Source organism: Ornithodoros turicata, chromosome 4 (genome assembly GCF_037126465.1).
Source record: "Ornithodoros turicata isolate Travis chromosome 4, ASM3712646v1, whole genome shotgun sequence".
Lineage (NCBI taxonomy): Eukaryota > Metazoa > Arthropoda > Arachnida > Ixodida > Argasidae > Ornithodoros > Ornithodoros turicata.
The window spans coordinates 3,373,053-3,390,378 of record NC_088204.1 but is presented as its reverse complement, the minus strand read 5'-3'; the positions used below and the strand labels follow the sequence as shown (position 1 = coordinate 3,390,378).

Genomic DNA, 17,326 nt, shown 5'->3' with positions numbered 1-17,326 from the left:
CTCCACGTGAGAGTCAATTTTTGCAGGTGTTTTAATAAAATATTTACACTTTTTTTTTTTTGCATCACCTTTGTAGAAAAAATTTAAACCTCTGTACATAAAAAGTTCCAATGCTGGGAAGTGTGCATACACGTGCGTCGTCTGCTATCTTTGTTGTGGGACTTGCGAACAAAGAAACGTCGTTTTCAAAGAGGCACTATCAAAATGCGCTTCAGAAATCTTGGGTCACCTCCAGCCAGGTCGCTGCATTGGTCAGCTGCACGTAACATTTACAATATGTACACCCTCAATTATATTATGTATATCTTCTGAACCAAGATCAAATCAAGAGGCGAGGAATGAAACGTTTGTACACTCTGACTCGTAGAAGGGCTTATCACCCTAAGTAGTTGAATTGAGCAGAAAAAGCTGCATGACACGATACAACAGGGAAAGGGTTGTCGTTACAAGAAAACATAATTTGAGAGAGAGACACAATGAAGTTGACAGTCGCTCTGCGAAAAACGTGCACGTACGTTTCCTCTGGTTACGACACAGAAATGACATCCTTTTCTTGCATAATGAGGTGATACGCACATAGCGAAGGGAAAAAAAATAAAAATAAAAACATAGCACATCACAGTCAGTTTCTCAGAACCAGCCAAGAGGTGATCACAATGTTGCCTAGTAGAGAGAGAGGTGGAAAAAAGTAACACAGAAGAATACACCGCGTTACACGACTAATGCCTTTTTCTTTTCGTCCACACTTTAAAACCGTGACTTGCATATCCCTCTATGCTCCATTTTGTTATCTGTTTGCTAGTATGTACATGTGTGTGTCGTTCCGGGCCCAACCAGCCCTTTCTATCACGAGTCTGGCTCTCACTTGGCAAGAAAGGCAAAGTGTGCACTTCTGCTATAAATTACGACGTGTGGGGTTGGGGGCAGAACCGTCCCCGAGAATCACAGTGTGCGCTTTCGACAAATCGCTTCTCCGTCGATAGTTTTAATTTTTTTTCTTTCTTTGTATGGACAGTCTCTGCTCGCGAGCTAGGTGTGCTGACCAGTGTTGCCAACAAAACGTAACGCACCCTCAACTGAGCACCAGAGCTTGGTTCCCTCGGTCGAACGTTCGTTTGAAGTGATGCCACGAAGGAGCTCAATGCAAAGTTTCCATTGACACTGATGAAAGCTTTTATTTTTTGGACAACTACCAGTGTTGTCAACCGACTTTGCACCAATAGAGGGCCGCCAGTGTGACCTGTTTAATTTAAATTGCTGAAGCATGACCGAGAAACGACTTCAGTCATAAAGCGCGGACCCCATAACAAGCGACAAAATCGACGACGGCGGCGCCACCACGCTAGCGACAAAAGAGCTCTGCCGCGGCTACAAAATTTTGCATCTACTCTCCGTAGATATTTGTCACTTGTCGCCAGAGACCGTGCCCAAATCCGCTAGATTTGGCGGTATGTAACTGAAGTGAATGATAAAGGACAGAAATGTGGGGGGCATGAAATTTCGAGCTAGTATGTGGGAAGCAAGCGATCTTTCGAAAGCAAAAGTGCCGGGAAAAAAAAACGAAAACGAACAAGACGACGAAAGCAAGGGAACCGCAGCGCCACCAAGAGCCGGCCCCGTAAAATACATGTACACATAATTTGACGCTATTAATTGATGACTCCACATTTGGTTGTGTGGTGTATATAAACTAAAATCACTTCACGTCGAGAGGTGTTATTGTTGGGAAATGCAGATTTTTTTCCTAAAATGTTGTTTCCCAGTTTTGTCGACGCTCAAATGGGTCGGAAAACAGCAGCACTAGCACACGCGACAGAATCTATAGCATGTCGCTTGTCATGGGGTCCGCGCTTAAGTCACGAGTGTTTGGATTCGGCGTCTTTCACACACCGGTAGCAAATTCAACCGAGGTGACAGATTAGTAATAAACCTTGCATTCAGGCCGGCTGACCATCCGGGGGAACCATTCTCTGTGACTCTGTGAAAGGTGCAGCAAAATAGATTAGTGGATGCAAGATTAAGTCTAACTTTCTCAGTTTGCTGAAAAAATTTTCTTCACACGATCCAAAGTATCAGCAACAACTAAACACTGTTTGCTTCAAACAAGTGTTCCTGTTTTGTCCTTTGTAGTCCTTAATTGTAGTCCAATTTATTTCGGCAGCTTTTGTTTTTCTTTTTTTGCAGCAAAACTGGTTAATTGTTGCACTTTGCTGCATACTTTCAAAACATACCGAACACAATGAGCACGCTTTTAAAAAAGACTGTCAACAACAGTAAAAGAAACGTTTACCTATTAAATTATAAAGGTAATGCTACTAAAACGTCTGCCCTGAGGCCCTCCGCGGTCATCTCTAATAACGATCAACACCTGCCAGAAAAAAGGATGATACAGCTGGACTGAATCGAACAGCATCTTCCGCGGATCGCAGCAACGCGCTCTTCCGCACACCGTCACAGGGGTGCATGCACACATCCCAGCATCGCAAAGCCAACAAATACGTCACAATAGAATACTCCGCACAGCCTCATCGAGCGCAGAGTCCGTCGGGGTGTCGTCGTCCGCGGTCTCGTAGTCCATCGACTCGCCCCGGTTGCCCCTGTCGCAGCCCAAGTCGCCACCGCTCCTAAAGTCCAGGATACTGTTGATAGCACTCTGCACCTGATTGTGCAGTTCTCCGCCCACGTCGACGTCGTCGTCATCAACAAACGTCACTCTGGAGCCACTGAAGCCTCCGAGCCCCAGACCTCCTGCGCTGCTCGCCCGGCTGTCCTCGTCCTCATCTTCGTCGTCGTCCAATCCCGCTATTCCGGACAAGTCCAACTCTGGAGCTTTGGGAAGCCCGGAGGCTTTTGTAGTCCAGTCCACCGCACTCGCTGCGGCCGAGGCCAAAGTCCGTTTCGATTCCGGAGATGTGAACCTCACCACGGGGGGCTCAAAGTCTGCCAGGTCACCCGCAACAAACTCTTCTTCGTCTGAGGGAGACATTTCGAGTTCCTTGCGGATGCTCGACATGAGGTCGTCGTCTGGAGGTGCATGGTGATGGTGGTGATGATGGTGGTGTTGATGGTCGATCTCCTCCACGTCATCCTTGACAGAACGGCGCTTTGCGGCCGGCTCAAGGTCGATGCCGTCGTCAAACCAGTGGTCGGGTGGTTCCTTCTTAAACGTCCGACTGTTATGGAACTCCGGAATTTCTACTGGAACTGGACTTTTTGTGGGCCACGGGTCGATGGTAGGTAACTCTTCAACTGGAAAACACATTGAGCAACAAGCATTATACATTGTAGTGCATTCGACACTGTGGTCACGCTCCACTTAGGGCACCCAAACACAACGAAACCTCAGGTCGGTCAAACACTGTACAAAACGTTGCACCGAATCTTTGGCACATGCTTACATCTTGCCTCCTCCGCTGCTTTCCTCTCCTGCGCGAGTGCCTCGTTCTCGTGCTGGATGAAAAGCTTCTCCACCATGATCTTTTCCGCAGTTGGGTACTCCCGCTGCACGAGAATGATAAAAACGATCGTCGTGACAATAGTTCAGATTCACTGGGTACCATGGTCTCCTCACCATGCTTTCCAGAAGCATCAGGTACTGGAACTTTTCGTACAACCTTCGCCGTTCCTCTAGCAGCCGTTCAGACACCTCCGCAAAGATTTCATCCGCTGCGGATGGAGCCGTTTCACATTAACCCACCGTCGCAACGTGAATGGAAGCGCAAAAGGTAGCTGCCTTACATTTATTGAGATCCTCTTCCCTGGGTAACCTAGTGTTATAGACATGATACCTAAGTAATCTCTGACAGGCATCCCGCTTTGAAGCAAAGGGTACTTTTGCGTCTGGACGGAGGGTACAGTTTTGATCTTCAGACAGGTGCTGGTGGAACCTACGGAAAAAGAGTAACAGGGTTAGGGCCCATGACTGGACCGAAGAAAGTACCCGACATGAAGGTGTCTTGAAGTGGTAGCATACTCACATGTGTAGCTTTTGATATCGATCAGGAACTTTGGGTTTGATGGGGCAAGCTTTTGGCTAAAGTTGTAGAGGAAAGACATTGTAATTACTAAAGGTACCAGGGATCACATTAGCAGCAGCACATTAGTACAGCTGCTGGCAGAAGGTACGTTCCGTACTATATATTTAGCCTGTGCGTGTATGTGTGTGTGTGTGTGAGCAATCTAAGATTTTGGCATGCACTACAATTATAGCGTGAATTTTTAGGGTTTAACCCGATTCTTCCCCGAATTGAAGGTTGCATCATTAGGGCGAATCCGGCTTTTACCCGGCAAATAGCCCCCCACTGAGACGGAATGATTCTGTAGGAATGTACTAACTTACTTGTTTGGCGGCACACTTAGTTTGAGTAACTGAGCTCGATTTCTTCCCGAATTTAGCATACTGGAAGTCTTTTTGTTTCCTTTTTTTTTTTTTTTTTTTTTCAGCCGAATTTGCGCGAGTTTAGAGCACATGTTTATTTACCCGATTTTTACGCCCCGAATTTAGAAAAAAATATTTCCCGAAAACTTCAGGCTCTGATCTACAATGCGTTCCATGATGTAATGAACCGCATGTATGAAAGTGTCCCAACCCCTTTAAACAAAGTGTTCTTCAGCTAACAATCATTATTATGTCTTTAGCAATTAATAGATGCGACCCATTACATGCAATGAAAATGAAGAATCAAATAAACCAAATCCTCAAGTGGAACGGAGGTCTACATAGTCACAAATCATCATCATCATCAGTGCTGTGCTGTTATCTTTTTTTCCTGAATTTTCACTAATTACAGTACGGCTCCCAAAGTGTGCACCAAATGGCACTATCTGTCGCAGATGATGCCCACCACTGATAGACATACCTGTTCCACCACTTGGTTGAGAGGCCCTGCAGCTTCCACCTTACCAGGTAACGCCACCGCGGATGCTTTTGCCGATGCGTTGTTGTTCTTGCTTACAACCTGTTAAAGTGGCAGTGAAGCAGAACGTCAGCATCACTCATTCACTTATGAGCTTCCTGAAGGAGCTAAGGGTTTTTCTACAGGGTGTGGAGATGAAAGACTCTCTCTCTCTTTCCCTCTCTCGTGTATGTGCGTGTGTGCGTGCAAGAGGTCAGCTACGATTGTTACTCTTGCACAACAGCGCACATTATTTGTTGCACTATCTATCACAATCAAACAGGAAAAAGTTTGTGGAGGGACCTTGGACACCATTTTTTGTACAACTCACTGGGGAAAAAAAGAAAAAGAAAAGGCGACACTCTTCAGGTTGTGGTACCATACCTGCTTGCTGACCACCCCGGGTACTTGAACCATGATCTGCTTCATACCGGTACCTGCCGGAGGGCTTACGACATGGTTTGCTGGATGCTGTACCCTGAGTACCACGGTCTGGGACCTCGGCTGATGCTGCTGTTAAACAGTTACGATCAATGAGCATGACTGCTTTCTGATACGAGAGTGCTATTAGGTACCTGGTGGTGATGGTGATGGTGGTGCAAATGGTGCTGCTGTTGAGGAGACAACTTCACCATTTGGTTGGCAACCTAGAGGAAGAGTGTAACACACATTGCCTCAAAAAATCTTTGTGGACAAGAGTATAATTGCAAAGACAAGGCGGCAGTAGGACTAACTTATAACTAGGGCCTGACTTTTTCGGGTTTTATTTTTGGCCAAATTCGGGGGGTAAAAATCGGGTGATATTTTTCATTTGAAAATTCGGGTGTATTCGGGTTAAATCCCGTTACGGCATATTCTGTCTTCAGGAATTCGGGTGCATTCGGGTGATTTTTATTTGTTTAATAAAAATTTGTCTTAACATGGAGCTAATGTTTAGCAATGTTATCAAACTTTATTTTAATGCACGCTTACGAGTGTGCCACGCGACACGGATGTTTTCGGGTAGATTCGGGTTAAACCCGAATTTTACAGATTTCGTTCGGGGGGTAAATATCGGGCGGATACGGGTTTAACCCTAAAAAGTCAGGCCCTACTTATAACGCGATTATCTGTTATTAAGCATCACCGAAAATGTTAAACCTCAATTACGAAAAATAACGTGAGGCTGCTAATGACCTCAAATGAGGTTAGTTCACATCACTCACCCGTAAGTGAGGGGGAATAGCAGACAGTGGACGGGGAGGCAGGGCAGCCATGGTAGGGGTAGCAGTGGTTGTTAGAGGGACAGTACTTCTGAAAGTGCTACTGGTGCTGCTGCTGCTGCTGCTGCTGCTAGTGCAGCTCAGCGTTGTAGTATTGCTAGTGCAAGGTACAGCGGGCGCAGCGGTGACGACAGCGCTAGTGCTTGGAGCAGGGGCTATCACCCGTAGCTGAAGGGAAGGCCAGAGAGAGAAAGGAGGAGAGGCAGCAGAGATGCGTTAGTTAGAGGTGTTATGGCTGGGAGGGGAGATTATGTAACGACTAATTAAACTGCACCTCATTCATGAAACCTGATTCAAAGCCTCCCGGGCATCTATAGTTTTGTTCCCGTTTTTTTCTTTCCAGTCAAAAGCATCGTCATTTAGGTAAGTCTGCTCTGTTCCTGACTAGCAACTTCGGAAAATTACGCGCGCATGTTGCAATAAGTGGTGTGGCGAGGACGACATGTACAGCTCCCCGTCAACCTTAACGATAACGCCAGAGAAAATATGATCTCGTTCCGGAGCGCAATTACAGCAACCCTTGGGGACCTGAGGAAATCTTAGTTGAACAAAATTTTTCTGTTAGTTTAACGCGAGGATTTTTGTTCACGTTAACATTCCCCGGGTGCCTCCAGGTCGAGCGTTATCGCGCCCGGAGACGAGACCGAATTTTTTTTTCCAGTGTTATTATTAAGGTTCATGGGAGCTGTACCTGGATGTTCCCAAGTATGAATTTCTAGAAATCTGCTAAGTAGCAAAAGGTCCACACTGAGTCAAACTAGCGACGCGGGCGCCGACCGATCAATTCGGTCTCCCAAAAATCTGGACTCTCCGGACTAATCTCGTGCCTCTTAGCAGTTCGAAAAATAAGTGGGCGTCTGTAGTAAGCACCAAGTAATCAGTTTAAAAAAAAAAAAGATGGCAGCTGTGCTTGTTAGTGAGCAAGCATGCATGCAGCAGATGATGACTGTTAGAGCACGTTGTACTATTAATTCGAGCAAAAAAAGCGCTACACGAGACCAGCAAGGGTAAAGTGCTCTCACCGGGTGAGGTGCGGCATTCACCTTCCCTGCGTTCACCAGGGGACTGCTGACAATCGGCTGCGTGGAGCAGGCCGTCGTGGTGGTTGTGCATTTTGCCACGCTGACCAGCTTCGTATCTACGTGGTTCACCTTGTGCACGACCGTTTCACCCTGTGCACGACCGCACGGCTGCTTCTGCACCGGCACCGTGACGGCAGCCGCCACCGGAGTGGGAAGCGCCGGCGACACCGTGACGACCGTCGTCTTGACCGCCATGTTCTGCGGGTTCATCTGGTGTTTCTGAATATATAAAATTTGCACGGCGTTACTTCGAATGGGGAAATCGAAAAAACTGCAAGAGTTGCGTTGACATACCTTAGCGTGCACCGTGACCGGCTTTGGAGAATGCGTTCGTTGTATCGTCGCCGCTGTCGTCGCGGTAACCGCGGGCGCAGCGGGTTCCGTTGCGGAGGAAGTGACGTGTACCTTGGCGGAGTCCCGCAGCTTCTCTTCCACGGAGAGCATTTGCTGGAGAAGCAGCTTCTGCTGCAGGCTCGGCTTTTTGATTGCACATAGGTTCGCTATCTGCGTCTGCAACTGCTCGTACAGCTGGAAGGAGTCAATAATGCGGCGTTTGTCATTTAATGTGGTAACTATAAAAGATTTTTTTTCTTCTTCACCTCAACTATAAATCAACAGACGTTTTTACATTGTCTACACTGTTCACATACTTTGTGGTGGTGCTCCCTCCTGCTTAAGCATCTACCCAATCTCACGCAGCGACATAGACGCATTTAGTCAGCTTTTACACTCGTCCCACACAGGCACAAAAAATGACATTGTCACCTAATGTCAAAGGCTCCGATCCCAAAGGCCATTATTTATGAAGCTTCATTACAACCTGTTTGTCGAAGTTTTCAATTATGACAACAAGTGCAAAATGGACACAGCGTGTAACATAATTTGAAGTGAACTTGTTTTGGCATTTTAGAGCCCCTTTAATCATAAAGTACTAAGTAAAATTAGTAAAGTTACTTTTAAAGTTGGACCACATGTGACTAGTACATTAGATGTGGTTTACAAGTTGAACAAACAAAACTTTTGAGATGATCAATTGAGAGTCTCATCGCCAGTTAACATTTTGAAATGTATTAACGTTAAGCTGACTTTTTATGCGGATCAATTTCTGGGCGTTCGACACTTACGTGTTTGTGTTTGTCCATATTTGTGGCCCGTCTCGGCTAACTCTCGTCGTTTACGACAATTTTAGCATGTTGCAGTATGAAATGCTTACAACAGAGAAAATTCCTAACCCAAACTTTGCTTTCTCGAAAAATACTGTTTTAAAATTATTTGCTTCGAGCTGAAAGAAGTCATCCTGTCTTACGCAGTAAAAAGTGGTTTTATGCAAAATAAGGTTGTTACTCTACACAAACAATGGGAATGAGAATAAGCATTTCATCAAAAAAATCGAATTAAGGCAAATGTCATTAAAGCTGTCCGTGGGGCACCGCATGAACATCAAAATGTATAAAGCGTTTAGTCTCATCTTGTTTGTGCCCATGTGGCAGAGACGCAAAACATATGCCAGGAGACTTTCTGTAGCTGAGCACGTCTCACTCCGCAAGAAGCTGATGACACAATAATACAGTCGCCGACCGTTAATTCGGACTTGTAGGAACCGCAAAATTTGTCAGAATTAGTAACCAATGACGAAAATCCGCGTCACTCCCGCTGTCATCGTCGTCGTCCGATCCATCCGCGGCCAAGTTAAGAACCTTGGGCGACGATCTCATCATCTGTCATTTTTGCCGCAAGATTCGGTGCACCGGTCAACGTCGGCGGAAGCGTGGAATGTTACGCCAGCTGGAATCACCGTTCCCATGCCGCGGAGGTCATCAACCAACGCCAGGCTGTGCACTGAACTATTGTCATCGTTGTCACTTTTTCCAGTGCTCCCACTACCAGCAGAAAACCCAACGTGACAAAAACTGTTAGCGATTGTCGAGCGGGGCCTCCGTCGTCTATACACATAATGTTTGTACTAGTTCCATCATCGTCACTGGACGTAGATGCCGACATTTTATCACTTTCGCTTCTTGTGCCGCGTGAGACACAACTTTGCACACGCACACGCTTTGTCTCCCTGGACGCGTCTGGAGTGTCAGTGGACCTATGGGCAGCCTCGGAAGTACGATCTCACGATTTTGGAGTTCAAAACGCAGATTTGCACAAAAAACGTCGGGCCAAGATCCGTACGAATTATTGAGCACCGACTCCACCAAGACGGTCCGAAGTGAAAATGCATTGGCTCTATGGGCGCTTTGATGAAGCCAAAGTTTTTGTCCGAAATATTGGAAAGTCAGAATTATTGGGGTTCGAATTAGAGGGCGGCGACTGTAACGTGTCGTTTCGAGGTGTTGTCTGCTTCTTTGACCGACATAAAGTGATGATCAATCTTGAATGAACACGTAGCTTGCGGTCTCCGGGTTTCACTGATCTGCGTTTCCTTGTCATACCTTGTTTGTGTATTGTTGATTAATGCCCAGAGGCAGCACATGCAGGAAACTCTATCCAATCCAAAACTGACTCCATAAATGCAAACTCCAATGCATCCTGGTTGTTTTGTTAAGCACGTCGTCCACACCGAGGTCACGAAGTGCGTTCGAGTGCAAAGACGGTCGCTTACTAACAAATGAAATACGAACACAATACACAGAAGCATCTACGACATTTTAAACTTCTTAAAAAAGTTTAGCCGAAACCCTCACCAACTGGTTCTGCGAGTTGAGCGGCATTCCTCCGTGCTTGGGACAAGTGTGTCTCACAACATTGTTTGCCGTTGTGGGGGGGCTCACGACCGTCACTGTGGCCGGGGTCGTCGACCTCACCGGTGAGGCCTGCACCATGGGGGCCTGCGTCGTCGTGAACACTGCGGGTGACGTCACCACCACCGGTTGCGGAGCGGTCGCCATCACCATTTTCACGGTCGGCGCCATCACCGACGTCGAGATGGAACTCATGGGTGTCATCGGCAGCGCGGAAGACGCCGTCACCATCTGCGAGTGGCAGGCGTGGCCCCCCAGGGGGGCGTGCCTCACCACCACGTGGTTCACCTGCGCACTGCTGGTGGCGGGGCCGTGGCAGAGCACGTTGGCGACGGCAACTCCTGGACCCTGAACCGTGACGAAGGAGTGGGGCGACGCGAGCGTCTGCGCCGTCACCAGTCCGTTGTTCATCCCGTGGATGGTCAGGTGTTGGGGTGCGACGATGGGGGTGGGGATGGCCTGGGGCCGGCTCGCGGCCGTCAGGGTGGCCAGGTCGGGGACGTTGACAGGCGGGGCCGCGGACAGCCGCTCCAGGAGGGCCGAGTGGGTCCTCGAGAGAACGGTGCTTGCGGGTCCGCTCGCGGAGGCGGGCTGGAGTTCGGACTGGGCGGGTTCGGGTTGGCGGAGGATGACGCTGCCATCGTGCGCGAGGGAGAGTTGGGCCTGCCTCGGCGGTGCGGCGGTTGTGGTGACCGTGCTGGTCGTGATCAGGGTGGATTTGCTCGTAGAATCCTACGACGGTAAACACGACTGTTAGATGCAGGGCTGGGCTAGTAAAAGTGAATGCAAGCAAGCTGGTAAAAGCTGTATGGCCGAGACACAACTGCCCCGAGTCTCGTGCGTTGTTAAAACTTGAGGTTAACGCTCGATTATTTTTTGTGAATGTTAGTTGGTGACATGATGAATATTTCAGTAACGATAGCTCCGTTTAGTGAAGAACAATTGAGCATTAAATCGCGGTTCAAAGTTAATCAGCGTTGGTACAACAGGGCCTCAGTCCCATAGTAAAAGCACCTGCAAGTACAGTATTCGTAAATACAATAATATGCGCACCTTTGATATCTTTGTGTCTGGCGTCGCAACGACCTGCAGGGGCTGCGCAGGAACCGCAGTACAGTTGTGCGACGTCTGGTTCACTTCGACCTGCACGGAGTCCTGGATGGTAGTTGGCGATGGAGGTGGTGTGGAATCGGACTCCGGCATGATCCCATGTTCCTTGAGGAGCTCCGCAAGGTTCACCGACGGAGGCTTTGGCCTTTCCGACGGTGTGGACACGGGCTGAGGTGTCATGGTTGGCTGCTGCACTGTCACCGGTTGCGAAACCACCACCGTGGGTGCAGACACCTGCGGCTGAGCTGGAAGTAGCGTCTGCTGCGTCACGTGGTGGTGGTGATGATGGTCTTGAGTCAGCATCTGCGGCTGGGTGAAAGCCGGGATGTGCATGATGGGCTGCTGATCCGCGTGCTGCGCAAACGTGCCCAGCGTCGGCTGTGCTGCCAACATGTGTTGGGCGGGCAACATCGCCTGCAGCTGCTGCAGCGTCAGCGGTTGGCCCGGGGCAATCGCAAAGGACAAGGGCGACGAAACCATCCTCGGTGCCAGAATAATGTTTGGCCGTGTCCCGAGGTTCTGCGGGATGACAAACGTCGGCTGGCCGTGAGGCTTGTGGCCCTGTGGCGACTGCAGCGTGAGCCCCGTGGCCTGCGGACGCAGCGCCAGCTGCACGCCCTGGATCTGGCCGAGGGAGCCCTGGATGAGGATGGGGCTCTGTCCGATCCCGGGAATGTACTGGTTAAGCAGGAAGGTCCCCTGTGCCCCCGCAGGAAACACCCCCGTCGGCTGGCCCGGCTGGCCAATGAGCAGCGGGCTAGGCGCGGCCGGCGCCGCCCCCATCCCAACACTGGGTGCCCGCTGCACCGTGTTGGGAGGGGGCGCCGGCTGCGGGGGCTTCGTGGTCGCCCTCGGCGGAGGAGCAGTCTGAGTCGGCGGCGGAAGGTTTCCTCCTGCAGGCTTCGGGAGGAGCTGAGGCTGCTTCGGTTGAATAATCCGCGGGGGAGCAGCTACCCCTGCACTGGTAGTCCTTACACTGGTGCCTGCAGATGACACTATTTGCACCACTGTCGATCGCGGAACAGGCTGGGTGGAGACCTTCGAAGTCGGGGCGGGCGTGGACTGGCAGCTACGTGGGGAAGGGCCGGGCGTCTGCGGGGACCAAGCCCCCGGAGAAGGAGTGTGGGGCGGAGGTAGTGGGGAGGCAGAATGGGGTCGGGATCCACCAGGAGGGACGGGGGAGGGAGCCGTGGAATGTGGGGAGGGGTGTTGCTGCCCGTTTGGAGGGAGGGGGACGGTGGAAGAGACCGCGACGCGGGGTGAGCTATCGCCTGCAGCGATGTTGAGAGACTTGTCAAAACCAAACCCCATTGAGTCAGGGGACTGACGTAGGAGCAAGTTTGTGGTGGTGCTGGTTACGTGGTCCTGCTGCTGTTGGTGGCCCAGGAAGACATTTTCCAGTGCTGCGGAAGATAGGGTGCCGAGCTCCTGGGGAAAGGGAAGACGGAACGTTTCACCGGGCTCGTTGGGTATTGCATCTCGATTAAAAGCTCTAAAACTCTGCATAAAAAAAAAGCGCTCAACGTGTGTGTGTGTAGTCCTTCCGTGTGTTTTAGTGCTTTTAATCAAGGTTAAGTGAGCCGTCCACGTAACTTATCATTTGCGCCAGAGACAGAGAAATGCGTTACCTTTGCGCTTTCCTCGCTCTTATCTTCGAGGAAGGACTGGAGTAGGAGGGGGTCGCTACACAGTTGAAATAAATCATCGCTTCAGATAACGTCAACAAATCACTTGAATTCTGTTATCTATAGCGAGTTTACGCAGCGATATTCCCAGGATTTTCATATCGGGGGGCGGGGGGGACGTCCATATCTGCTACTTTTGCGCTGTTTTTGGCCGGTATGGCCAGTATTTGCGAGATTTTTGGGAGGGCATTATTAGGAGGGTGCTGGGAATATCCCTGAGTTTGCGACACAACAAAAAAACATTGAGGACTTACTTTATAACGTCAAGCAGACATCGGCCCCCATCATCCATTGCAATGGCGCCTGTCAAGTAGGTTTTGCACATTTGTTTACAAGTAGCAAAAGTAATAAAAGGAATAGTTCCATGCAGAGAGTTGAACGACAGAGGAAGTATGTTAGTCAGAGGAGTGCAAGCAGGGAAGAACCGACACTGCTACCAAGAAGAGGGTTAGTTGCATTTTGTCCAGAAGTAGGACAGCAGAGTTTCTTCTTTCGAGCTTATCCAAAATATACACGTTATTTATGTACTTATATCGTTCTGTGCTGTTTTACATCATCTCTATCAATTTTTTCAAATTCTGTTTGGCTTATTCTTGATAATCAAAATTGTAGACGGTGCCTACTAGGAAACTCGGCAAAATTTGTGCCATCTTTATTTTTATCGATTCCACATTTGATTCTTGGTGTTGAACAGAACTGCTTTTAAATTATTTATGTTTCGCTTTCAATACATGGTTCCAGTTCTTTGGTAGTATCACTGTGTGTGAACAGCTGTCAACATCAGTTCACATCACCCTTCAACATTTTTCACGTCTCGAATAAGTACAGATAGGTAGTGATAGGCAAGTAGTGATAACGATAGGAAAGACTCAGAGTATACTGCTGCAAAATAAGTCACCTGGATTGAACATGCTGCTAACATGGAATAGGCCATGCAGAATATGCTACTGAGGCTCTATGGCAGCAGCCCTACAAGTGTGGAGGGGGTCAAACGTTACAATCAATCAACGTCAATCCCTAATCAATGACAATCAAGCAAAATTATGCGCTGCAATATCCGTATCTTCCGTGCTTGTTCCTCTGTACAAAGGACAGCGACAGCAGGTACAGCAACGCGACAAAAGGTCTTATCTCAAGCAGCTTGTACATGATACTGTACGATTGACAGAAATAAAATTAATTAATGCGAGTTAAATCTTCTAGACTACATATCTAATCATATGCAATGTCCTATATGCACAAAAAAAGCTTTCCAAAAAGGCAGCCTCTATCCATATCTTTTTTTTTATTTTTGACTTCTCAACTTATCATATAGCTTCAACTCCTTTGCTGTTTGTGATAACAGCGATATGTTTTAAACATCTGTTAGCATAACATTATTATTATAGGAACAGTGGCAAAGCTAAAAACATTGGCTCCCCATTTTTTTTTTTATATGAAGTACGACCTCTTCCCCAAATCTAATCAGTATCTCGACACAAAGGAAGCGATATTCAAACAGTCTGTTTGGATCGCGTGGCCCCGTTTTCATCGTCGTAGATATCGTTTTACGAGCGTTTTCTTTCACGTGCCACTATGTAGTACGTGACATTCTACACATTAGCTCCGAATGAATCTTTGTCTCATGATGTTCGAGGTCGTGTATCTTCTGCCGGTGCTATCGCTGCCCACCCGTCGAGAAGACAGCTCTTATCGCTTGGTTTCACGGCTCAATTTTTACTCTCTGGTACAACGGCGAGGGGGAATTTTCCGGTATCTGTGCCTTGAGGCCGTTACGAAGCCTCCGAGTACACACATCATAGTCGCACAGCTGAGCCACACGTCAAAGATCACATTGTGACGTCTTCCTTTGTTTTCGTCATGGGGGTACGTGACATACAGCACTTGAACACGGAACCAAGGTCACACGTTTGGCATAGCACTGGACGGGGGGAAATCCAAATGTCTCGTCTGCATTCCGAGATTTTTTTACCTCCGTTTCGGTGGTGGGCTACAGTCGTTGAGCAACGTCTCGGCCCATCCGCGTCTCAACACGTCTGGATGGGCTTTAGATACACACTGTAGATTTGTCCACGGGCATCCGATTCAGGCGGGCCAAGTGGCCGCGAGCGAATGCCAGTATCGTGGCTGCACCATGGCCGCCATGTTTGTTATGCTCGCTGCCTGGCCATTTCAGCTGTAAATCAGGTCAACAGAAGGTGCGTTCTTTTCGGCAAAAAAAGTGCTGCACCTAAATCCCCGGTTTTCTGGGTTGGGAAGACCGCGAAAACCAGTTTAGTGAAAGGTGCAAAGGGACTAAACCCTTGAAAAGAATGCAATCACATGACAGTGACAACGGGCTGTCGTCTGCTACGAAGCAGGGCTGTAGCTGCGTAGTTTTGAGTTTTCGTAGAGCGTGGAGTTTTGTTCGTACGCGCAGTCCCACATTCTTCTGGTTCTTGTGACGGTAATGGCGTGTAACGGGAGTCTGTCGGCCTTTATGGAGCTAGTTGATTCGGACTCAGAAGACGAGTGTTATGAATCGCGCTTGGTTTGTGCTACAATCAAAGTTCTCGAGAGGCATGAATGCTGTCGAATTCCTCTGTATTATGAAACTGTCGTGCCGAAGTACATGGAATTCGAGTACAAACGTTTGTTCCGACTGTCTTCACGCCGTGTCCAGCAACTTGCCAACATGTACGAGGCCTCCGAGTTCTACCCATCGAGCAGGGGCCAGATTTCGAAGACCGACGCCGCAGCCATTTCACGATGTCGTCTGCTTCCACACTTTTTCACCCACGTACGGGAAGGTGCAGAGGTTTTTGGGTTCAACGTGAAACTGGGGCAGAGGGAACTACGAAAAGAACGCGGGCGGGGCAAGAGTGCGCCGAGGAGGGGACGAAAAGAACGAAAAGGTGCTGCACCCTCCGAACCGGTTTGCTGGGTGCAAGGAGGTGCAAGCGAAAAGAACGCACCTAGAGACACACCGTGAGAAATATTAAAAACCGACCACTTCCAGAGTGTGATTTGTGGACGGTAATTATTTAAATCGCCATCAAACTTGATCAATATTCGCCTCCAATTACCGTTTAATAGCGCGACTCATTGTCGTCTGTTTCAAAATTCAACGGATGACTGCGGAGGTAATTCGCCATTTTGAGGCTTAAAAAGGGCTGTCTCATGCATGGCGTTGTATATGAGGAAATCAATATTGAGAGTATCTTCCGCCCAGGTCTGCTGTTAAGGGGTCGGTGTTCGTGCTATTTATGAACACTGGCTATTTCAGTGCGGATATATTCAGCGTGTTCAGCGGCATTTGCAGATATTTTTTCCCCCGTCGGGGTTACGTGCGCCAGAGCACGCATCGCGTGCCGTACGCGTGTCGGTTTTATTTTACATATGATTGAAGCCGGGACGACAATCAAATCGTCGTGGGAGGTACACAAAAGAGCAGTGAAGTTGTTTGGGCTCGGCAGACAGCACATGACCCGGAGAGTATAGATGCCCGCTTCCCCCCCCACTCTCGGTACTCCTCCCTCCTCAGTGGCGATTCGAGGAAAATGAGACAACCGCGTCGCGAGCTCGATCGCGGTCCGGCACGAGCTTTCAACGTGATGGTTATTCGGTGCTCGTAGTAGATCATGAACCGCTAGCATTCCCAGTTCCTCTGGCTCGTGTACGCGCTGTTTTCCCCGAAAATTTTATCAGCAAAATAATATTCAGAAACACACTCACCCGTCATGTAACATGCCAATATCCGACCGTGCTCTGATTGGCTGAGCTAGAGAAAGCTTAACCCAGTGTTAGATCTTTTACTCGTTCTGATTGGACGAAGCTGTGGTGATGTCAAGCGGCGATTTGCGTAACGTGGGATCTCGAACTCATCAACAATTACTGGCTTTAGATGTTTGTTATTTCCCTGCATGCTTTAGTGGAATGAAAAAATATACCCGATAATTAAAGGCGGAGACATAAAACGGCGGTAAAATTTTCTCATCTCCAAGGTTTGTGCTCAATAAATGATGACGTACGACCAAGGGGAAAGTGGGTAAGGTGTGACGTCACTCGTTGACGAGCTTCTTCCAGCAAATCCGAGCAAGGATGGCGAGGACCGAGCGGGAGGGGTGTGATTAGTGTTCCGAAAGAAAAAATAAACTCGGGCGGTCGTATTTTGTAGTGGGACCCAACCTACAAAGCAGTCTCCAAAGGACAGAGTGTGGTGTGGGCTGAGAACGTCACAATCGCTTGGAATACGACGACAAGAGTTTACAGTTGCCTGCGTTCTGTTTCTGCGGTCACCCTGAAAGTGCCCTTCGTTATTCTATGTTTTTGTTTTGTTTTATATGTCATCCATGCTTCCTCTCACCCAGCCGTCGTTGGTTTTCCTACACTATGCTAGAAAATGGGATGCTCCGTAAGTGATTTGGTGTCCGTTTTGAGATTGAACACTAAAAGTGTCTCGGAGAAGTTCATTAAATATCGTCTGCAATTCCTGAGCCGAAACGAACTTTTTGTATCCTTCCGCTAATTCTTTTTGTGCCTGTGAGTTATTTCTCTACCGCGGGT

General features: G+C 48.5%; 1 protein-coding gene across 7 annotated transcripts; it reads right to left on the bottom strand.

The window, feature by feature from the left end:
* Positions 1 to 13: 13 nt before the first annotated feature.
* Positions 14 to 16,575, bottom strand: LOC135390717 (mucin-2-like). 7 transcript variants are annotated; one of them, XM_064620551.1, is made up of 18 exons: positions 16,496 to 16,575; positions 14,754 to 14,957; positions 13,680 to 13,750; positions 13,036 to 13,084; positions 12,725 to 12,779; positions 11,040 to 12,524; positions 9,930 to 10,718; positions 7,534 to 7,767; positions 7,180 to 7,458; positions 6,101 to 6,325; positions 5,471 to 5,542; positions 5,280 to 5,408; positions 4,860 to 4,958; positions 3,978 to 4,033; positions 3,739 to 3,887; positions 3,572 to 3,666; positions 3,399 to 3,501; positions 14 to 3,249 (listed from the first exon to the last, which is right to left on the bottom strand). In XM_064620551.1, the coding sequence occupies exons 3-18, from the start codon at positions 13,690 to 13,692 to the stop codon at positions 2,501 to 2,503; spliced, it is 4,581 nt and encodes a 1,526-aa protein (XP_064476621.1). In that variant the 5' UTR covers positions 13,693 to 13,750; positions 14,754 to 14,957; positions 16,496 to 16,575; the 3' UTR covers positions 14 to 2,500. The 7 variants fall into 7 exon arrangements, with proteins under 7 accessions (XP_064476621.1, XP_064476622.1, XP_064476623.1 ...); XM_064620552.1 differs by lacking the exon at positions 14,754 to 14,957 and having other exon boundaries at positions 16,496 to 16,513; XM_064620553.1 differs by lacking the exon at positions 16,496 to 16,575 and having other exon boundaries at positions 5,280 to 5,405; positions 14,754 to 15,730.
* Between the last annotated feature and the right edge of the window lie 751 nt (positions 16,576 to 17,326).

Bases quoted from the DNA above. Each gene is read 5' to 3' on its own strand.
- LOC135390717 (XM_064620551.1), bottom strand. The intron at 5,543-6,100 runs GTGAGTGATGTG...CTCTTCCTCTAG, and splicing joins CTATTCCCCCTCACTTACGG to GTTGCCAACCAAATGGTGAA. The intron at 5,409-5,470 runs GTACCTAATAGC...ACTGTTTAACAG, and splicing joins ACCATCACCATCACCACCAG to CAGCATCAGCCGAGGTCCCA.